The 8,697-nt window shown below is 29.9% G+C and overlaps 1 protein-coding gene across 1 annotated transcript; it reads left to right on the top strand.

Annotated features, from left to right (window-relative positions):
- Window positions 1–5,393: 5,393 nt before the first annotated feature.
- On the top strand, window positions 5,394–6,794 carry LOC112507672 (serine/threonine-protein kinase OXI1-like). The gene is made up of 2 exons (XM_025112334.1): window positions 5,394–5,820; window positions 5,963–6,794. Exons 1-2 carry the CDS (start codon window positions 5,435–5,437, stop codon window positions 6,792–6,794), a joined length of 1,218 nt encoding a protein of 405 aa, XP_024968102.1. The 5' UTR covers window positions 5,394–5,434.
- Window positions 6,795–8,697: the final 1,903 nt, after the last annotated feature.

The following is an 8,697-nucleotide window of genomic DNA, read 5'->3' on the forward strand; positions in this document are numbered from 1 at the left end:
TATATATAGGGTTGGGTTCACGTGAGACCAGCCTGTTTTCGTGAGACCCGTGAGACCAGCATTTTACACGTAAACTTCACAGCAAAAACGCTGTGAAGGTTTAAAAAAAGTCGAACCTTCACAGCAAAAACACTGTGAATGTTTTAAAAAGTCACCTTCACAGCATTTTTGCTGTGAAGTTTACGTGTAAAATGCTGGTCTCACGGGTCTCACGAAAACAGACTGGTCTCACATGATCCCAATTCTATGTATATATATATATATACAAGTTGACTTCTGTTGACCGGGCCGGGCCTATAACCGGTTACATAATCGGTCTCGGTCCTAGAAAACGTTAAAATCCATAACCGGTTCATAACCGGCGGTCCACAACCGGTCCATACCGGTCTCGGGCCGGTGCCGGTCCCTCTCCGGTCCGGTTCCGGTCCCAGTTACGGGCCGGGCCGGGCCCATTTAGCCATCTCTAGTCATTATTATGGATTTGTTTTTAGAGTGCATTTGATACAATCGACTAAACAGAATAAAATAGGAATCATTGATCCATAACGTGGAACAGATAAAAATATAATGGAACATACTTATGTTTTATCAATATAATATCAAAATAAAATTTAATATTTCTTTTAAAACCTAAAATCTTTACATTTTATTAATTTTTTAAATTTTATTTATTCTATTTTATATTCTTTAAACTTTTAATTTACTATTTTCAAAATGTTATTTTTATAGGGTTTATAAATTTTGATTAATTTATATAGTTTATTGAATATTAATAATAATAAATTAATGTAAAGAAGGTACACAATAAAATTTGAAAATTACATGAATTTTTTATTTTGGTATTATTTTAATTGTCATGAGGATAGCTTTCTGATGAGGTATTTTGTTATATAAAATATTTATTTTATTATAATTTATTAATAAAATACATAATTAATAAAAAATATATAAACAACTCATTAGAGGTAAATTAATCATTTTATTTATTCTGTCATGTCCAGTTCTGAGATATGGACGGGATTGAGATGCAATGGTGCATTTGTTTTGTGAGATTTGATAAGATTCAGAATTAAACTAAATTCCAGTATTGTGTTGTAATACTGAGATTTTAATGAAATCCGACAACTGATGGATAAAGAAATCCCTTGGAATTGATTATCATTTCTAATACAGATCCATGGATTTCAATTATTTGCATCTCCATCTCGCCTCTTTAATCAAATGCGTTCTAATCTCTCCATCACCCCAAAATAAACAATCTATCTGTAAAACAAACAAATATTTACAAAAAACTTAAATTACATTCCAAATCTTACAAACCAAACAAGATTTAAAAATAATGAAATTCAATTCCACGATACTAAAAATCAAACGGACTAAACATTCCAAACCCTTCAACAGATTTCACATCTCTCAGTCATTCTGCCAAAATCAAACAGACCTTAAGGATTTATTTTCGATCAACCATGCATGTTCAGGTCAGCTTACACAAACCTACAATAATCCTAGGGACCTTAGAGAGTAGTCAATAAAATCTTCAATAGCATTCCAGATATCGAACCAGTAACTTTTGAATTACCAGTTAAATTAACCCGACAAGGTTTGAGGCTCTTAGGAGTTGAGAACGAAGATTGGGATCCATGGCAATACAACATCTAAAACAGATTCTCCAAAATAGAGAATCAAAATTCAAAATCTCGCATTCAGCTCTAACAACTTCTCCGTTTTGAAGATTACAAATAATTATATTATTATAATATTCCACAATTTAATAAAATATTATTTCTCTCATCTAAAATTTTAATTCCCATATTTCTTATTGGTGGAATATAATTAAAAAAAATGATTCTCTCCCGTGGTAATCATTTTTTTGGAGATTTCTCTATATTTGAAGATTTTTACAACCTCTCTCCTATTTTCTTTATTTCAGACAAAGTTTTGAAGAATCTGTAACTCAAAACCCCTAATTTTCTTCATTTTAAAGAAGCTGTTGGAGATGCTCTAACCGTTGATATTGATATATATCTACTTGCTTGGAAATGTAGGAACTAACCAACCCAACTAGTTTTTGGGCCGGGTTATGGACTTGGGCCTTTTCAATTGGGCCAATTTGGATGATTAAACTTGGTAAAAAAAAAAAACAACGTGTGTCGACGTGTTCGTTTCAAAGGTCAAAATCAATTTATTAAATTTAGTCAACAACAACAATAATTAGTTATCTTTAATTAAAATTAGTTAAGAATTGATGTGAATGTTGATACACTTAATTTCTTGGGTTTGACCGAAGGTCACTATTTTGACCACATAAATGTTTGACAATTACAAACCTTAAGGTTTAAGCATTTGAAAAAGAGTTTAATTCACCCACTACTATATGTTTTATATTAATGTATATTATATTATAAAATATTTAATAAAAATTCTTAAAAACTATTTTTTTTATACATTAAATACTGTTTATTGATACATATTATTTAAAATTCAGGATTACAAGTAATTATGCGTAAGTACAATTTATTAAAGCTCAATTTTAAATTTATGTAACTAACTACAGATAAACATAATCAAATATATGATAAACATCTCATTTTTAATATAAAAAATTTAAAATATAATTAGAATAACCATTAAATTTTAACAGAACACTTAATTATTATTTTTATAGAAAATTATATGATTAAACCGAATATAAATTACTTTGTGACTAAATCTAGTTTAAGTTATAATAAAAAATTGAATTAAAGAAATTATACATAAAACGTGAACTTTTAAATAGTTAATTTGATACTAATATCGATATATTTTTTCAAATTTTTATGAGATATTCAAATTTATATTTTATTAAAATATTTTCGCTTTATTGAAATCATATAAAATCGTGTTATTATCTCAACAGAAACATAATAAAACAAAACATTAAAATTAATATGTATCATGTTGTATCTTAAAAATACCCTTCTAGTTATCTTAAATTATTATATAATTATCTTATATTAAACTACACTTTTTTATTGAGTTCTTGAAGCTTATATAAACTATCATAAATTAAAATCCCAAAAAAAATCAAATTCAATTTTAATAGATACTTTATTTTAGATATACCAACATTAGTTGTATTAGTAAAATATTTAATACATTTCATAAAAATCTATTTAATTTATTTTAGCGTATATAGACTTGGTATCATGTGAGACCAAAGATTTTTCGTGAGACCCGTAAAACCAATTTATGTTCATTGATCAACTTTATAAGTTAATGATCTAACGGTCTAAAGTTGCACGGTGACAATTCTGTGATTATTAAAAAGTCTCGTGATAATTTTGTGATTATGAATGTTTAAATCGTAGATATAATATAAGGGTTGAGAATTGGTCTTACAGGTCTTACGAAAAACCCTTGATTTATCTAAATTTGGAGATCTTTGCAACCTCTTTTTTATTTTCTTTATTTTAGACAAAGTTTTAAAAAATCTATTACTCAAAACCCCTAATTTTCTTCATTTTAAAAAAGCTGTCGGAGATGCTAAAATCCATCGTATTGATATATATCTGCTTGCTTGGAAGTTGGAAATGTAGCAACTAACTAACCCAACTAGTTTTTGGGCCGGGTTATGGACTTGGGCCTTTTCCATTGGGCCAATTTGGATGATTGGACTTGGTTAAAAAAACTAACGTGTGTCGACGTGTTTTGTTTCAAAAGTCAAAATCAATTTATTAAATTTAGTCAACAACAACAATAATCGTTATTATAATTACATTAAAAGTAGTTAAGAATTGATGTGAATGTTGATACGCTTTCTTTCTTGGGTTTGACTGCAGGTCACTACTTTGACCACAAAAATGTTTGACAATTATAAACCTTAAGGTTTAAGCACATGATAAACAGTTTAATTCACCCTCTAATATATTTATATTATATTGTAAAGTATTTGACAACAATTTTTAAAAACAGTACTTTATGCATGTAGTATTGTATATTGATACATATTACTTAAAATTCAATATTACAAGTATGTTGTTAATAAGTACAACTTATTAAAGTTTTTTTTTTTAATTCGTGTAATTAATTATGGATAAATATAATTAAATACAAGATAAAAATCTTATTTTGAATATAAAAAATTAAAATATTATTAGGATAATCATTAAATTTTAACATAATACCTAATTATTATCTTTATAAAAATTATATTATTAAATAAAAATAAATTACTTTATTATTATATCTAAATTAAATTATAATTAAAAATTGAATTAAATAAATTACACAAAAAGTGAAAACTTTTAAATAGTTAATTTAATACTAATATCGATACATTCTTTTTTCAAATTTATATTTTGTTTCAAAATAAAAAATATTATCGTTTCCAAAACCACGTAAAACCGTATTATATTGATAAAGAAAATGAATAAAATAAAACATTAAAATGGAGATATATTGCGCGAGTACTATTCTAGTGTTATAAAAAATATCAAATTCAATTCCAATAAATACTTTATTTTAGATATTTCAACATTAATTGTATTATTAAAATATCAATATATTTAATATAATATATTTTAATTTATTTTAGCATAATACAAAAATGATCAAATTATGTGAAAAGTCACACAACTACCATCACAGTCACAACAACCACCCACCCCCACCTACACCAACGTACCCCAAGCCACCTTCATGCCACTATTATTATTGTCACAGTTACCACCTCACCACTTGACTACCACTGCCGTCGTCGTTATAGTCATTACCCACCCACGTGGGTGGCAGAAAGGGGAGGGGCCAAGGGCACTGCAAAAGATCTCAATTCTTTTAAAAGATTCAATTATAATTCCTACCAACAAAACTTGTGATAAAATTTCATTCCAATTACATTAAATTCCATTATGTGAACCAAATTTTCTCTTTGGAATTTTTAGAGAAGAAGATAAAGTATTATTGAAATAATATAAAGAAAAATATTTTGAAAATTTTGTTAAAAATATTGATATTCTGAATTTAATAATTGAATGCCACTTATATGGTTTTAACAAGTGAAATAGTGCTGGCATGACACGTGGATAATGAGCTTTCACGACAAGTCATGTAGCACAAAAGAAATTGTAAACACGGAAAACCATTTATTTGAAATTACTGTAAATATAAAAATAGAGCGAGTAAGAAATAAACAATTTGTGAAAATAGGATGAGTGGTGGCATATACCGTAATTATGCGAATAAATGAATTCTAATTCAAAGCCCTCACATTTGAACCACTTTCTAGAAGCTCACCTCAGAAATTGACTTTTCCATCCCTCCAACCCTAGCAAAGAAATGGTAAAAACCCTTCCCCACGCATTCCACCAACCAACCCCCCATATATAAATTCAAAACCCTTTTTGACAGTCGATCAAATCAAAGAAATCTAGCTAGGGGAAGAGAGATTTCGTTTGCCATGGACCAGGACAAAATTCCGTTGTTGGACATGCAGAAATTGAAGGTTTTATCGCCGTTAGGTCGAGGTGCAAAAGGTGTGGTGTTTTTGGTGCGAGATGAAGCATCTGATCATGGAGAAGGAGAATTGCTTGCTTTGAAGGTGATTTCGAGAGCTTCCATTGCCAAAAAGGTCAAGAACAAGGATAGTAATGGTAGTGAGTACAGACGAATTTGCTTGGAGCAGGAGGTGTTGCGACGATGTCAACATCCATTGCTACCCAAACTCCGTGGTGTTTTATCGACTGAGAATATTGTTGGATACGCTATTGATTATTGTCCCGGACGTGATCTGAATTATCTTCGGAAAAAGCAGACGGAGAAAATGTTTTCCGATGATCTAATCAGGTAAATTTCACGGATTCAATTAGAACTTGTGAAGTTGTGATCGTAAATCAAACGTGTATTGCATTTCGTTATTGAAAAATTTGATGCGTTTCGTTTCCGATCTAACTGTAACAGTGTCGTTTGATTCATTCCACCATTTAAGGTTTTACGCGGCGGAATTGATACTTGCATTGGAGTATCTTCACGGATTGGGGATTGTTTACAGAGATCTAAAGCCGGAAAACGTAATGATTCAGGAAAACGGACATCTAATGCTTGTCGACTTCGACCTCTCAGCTAAACTTTCACCAAAACCTCCCTCCGAACCTACACCGTCAAGAACTCCACCGTCGACGAAATCGGAGCTCTCAAAGAAGAAGAAAAAGCGATTTCCACCGTTTTACAAGTGTTGCCACCCTACTATCTCGGCGGAGGACTCGATACATCCCGAGTCAGTCAACTCAGATACTCGTTACCAGTCCGGCTCACTCTCGAAATCAAACTCATTCGTTGGAACGGAAGAATACGTCGCACCGGAGATGATACAAGGTAACGGCCATGATTACGCGGTGGACTGGTGGTGCTTGGGGGTCGTTTTGCACGAAATGCTGTACGGAACGACGCCGTTCCGTGGAATAAACAGGAAGGAAACGTTCTACCGGATTTTATCAATGACGCCGGATCTCGTCGGAGAACCAACGCCGTTGAGAGACTTGATCCGTAAATTGCTGGAGAAGGATCCGAAACAGAGATTATCGGCAGCGGAAATCAAGGGTCACGATTTCTTCAAAGGCGTTGACTGGGAAAAAGTCGCACAAATCTCGAGACCGCCGTTTATACCTGGACGGTTCGATGACGAGGGTAAAGATGTAATTAAGGAAATTGATATTGAAGATTTTGTGCAAGAGGTATTTAAGGTGAATGATGACACCATATGCGACGTCACGGTGAAGGAAAAAGACCAAAATTCTGCCAAGAATTTTTTGGTTTTCTAACTGAATTTTAATTATTTTATTATTTTATTCATTTTAATTTTTAATTTATTATAATAATGATATTAAATGGGGGATATATATAGTGTATAATGTATATCGACAAAAAGGGGTTAACTTTTGAAAATATTGTCAGAGAATTTAAGTACAAGTAATCAATGCATTAAGTGCTGTGAGTGGTTGTACAATGGAAATCAGTATGTGTCGGCGGCATCTTGGTGACTTGGATAAATGAGAGCATCTCCAACGCCTTAGATATTAATTTTCTATATAAAATATTATATTTCTTTTATATATAATTAGGATTGTTTGTTTATTTTTATTTTGTTCCATTAAGAGTTGAATCTTGTGTGGTAAAAAAAATTTGTTTCTTAAATGTTTTAAAATCTTTTGAATGATTTTGTATTATAGATTTCTCTTAACCATTAAGAGCCCTAATTTTATTGTATATAATTACCAAACAATTATATTTTATTTATATTATATCATGAAAATCTTTTAATCATTCTGCATCAAACCATTCAACAATTGTCAAAGAGTAGCCTCTTAATTCAAAGGATTCTTAAAGATAAAAATTTCAACTTCTTTCTCCTATTTTTTTATTTTGAAGAAATTTTTTATAAATTTATTGAAATAAAAATCTCTTAAATCTTCATTTGAAACAATTTTGAAAATACTCTAAGGAATCATGTTAATATGTGTTGATATTTGCACGTGTTAAATATATTTTTTTTCTTTATTAATTCAATTTTGCAATAATGTCTATTTAATGTATCGAAATTTTTTATAGCAATCCAATACGGTTGGTCCGCATTGCAGCTTCTTTTTTTGAATATTTAAACGATTTTGAACAAGGAAACTATGAATCTGGAATAAAAGATGTAATGCTGACAAATATATTTAAAATACTTTTTGGACAAATGTTCTTGTATTTTAAGTTTTTAACAAAAGGTTCAAATCATATATTTTTGTCAGAAAAAACTCAATACACTAAAATAACTGAAAATGGAATAAAATTAATAATTTAAAAACCACAAAAAGACAGACATAAGCATACAAAGTACATAACAATTTAACTGGTTTTGAAAAACAACTACAAATGGTTGGATGTCCAATTTTTTATTGAAACTGTGATTTTTTTTTTCAAGTGTAATTCCACATGATACTGGTTAAAATTTTAGAACCCACCAAGTCCTTGCGATGTGGGTTTGGTTGAGGTCGAGTGTCACAACCCTTTCACTTCTCTCATATTTGACAGTTTTGTTCGGTCGCTATGACATGCACTTCTTCTTAAATTCGGAAAAAATTGTCTACGTCATTAATGAAACCAGTAGAGACATTGCAGCCAGATCTCTCATTCACCAAGCTCATCTTAGATTATTGAAACCAACAAGAATCACTAAATAAGCATTCATATGAATCGTATATGCTATTATGTTTCAAAATAAAATCTCTATATGTCGTTTAAAACGGTACTGGAGTTATTTTCACACACACCGTACAACTAAAAGATGCATAAACAATGTTATTTCATCTCCAATAGATTATTCCCATCATCATGTTGTAAATTTCAAAATGGGAAATCTATTAGAGTTGAATGGTTCACATTAGATTCTACGATTACCACAAACTATTTAGTTGTCCCTTTAATGAGCCCATTTGTGTGTATGTATATATATTTTATGGAATTTAAGTTTTCTAAAAATACATTAATCAATTTATTAAGGGCAAGGCTAATAGCACCCATATCTTATACCAATGACACCCCTATAGTTAGATTATTATTTCACTTTTTGTTATTTTTTAATTTTTTTTTTTGTCCTGTTGTTGTCTTTTTCTTTTTTATATTAATTTTTTTAATTATCTTTTTTATAAATAGATATTATTACAAATATTATTTTTTATT

Source organism: Cynara cardunculus (assembly GCF_001531365.2).
Source record: "Cynara cardunculus var. scolymus isolate 2C chromosome LG 2, CcrdV1, whole genome shotgun sequence".
NCBI lineage: Eukaryota > Viridiplantae > Streptophyta > Magnoliopsida > Asterales > Asteraceae > Cynara > Cynara cardunculus.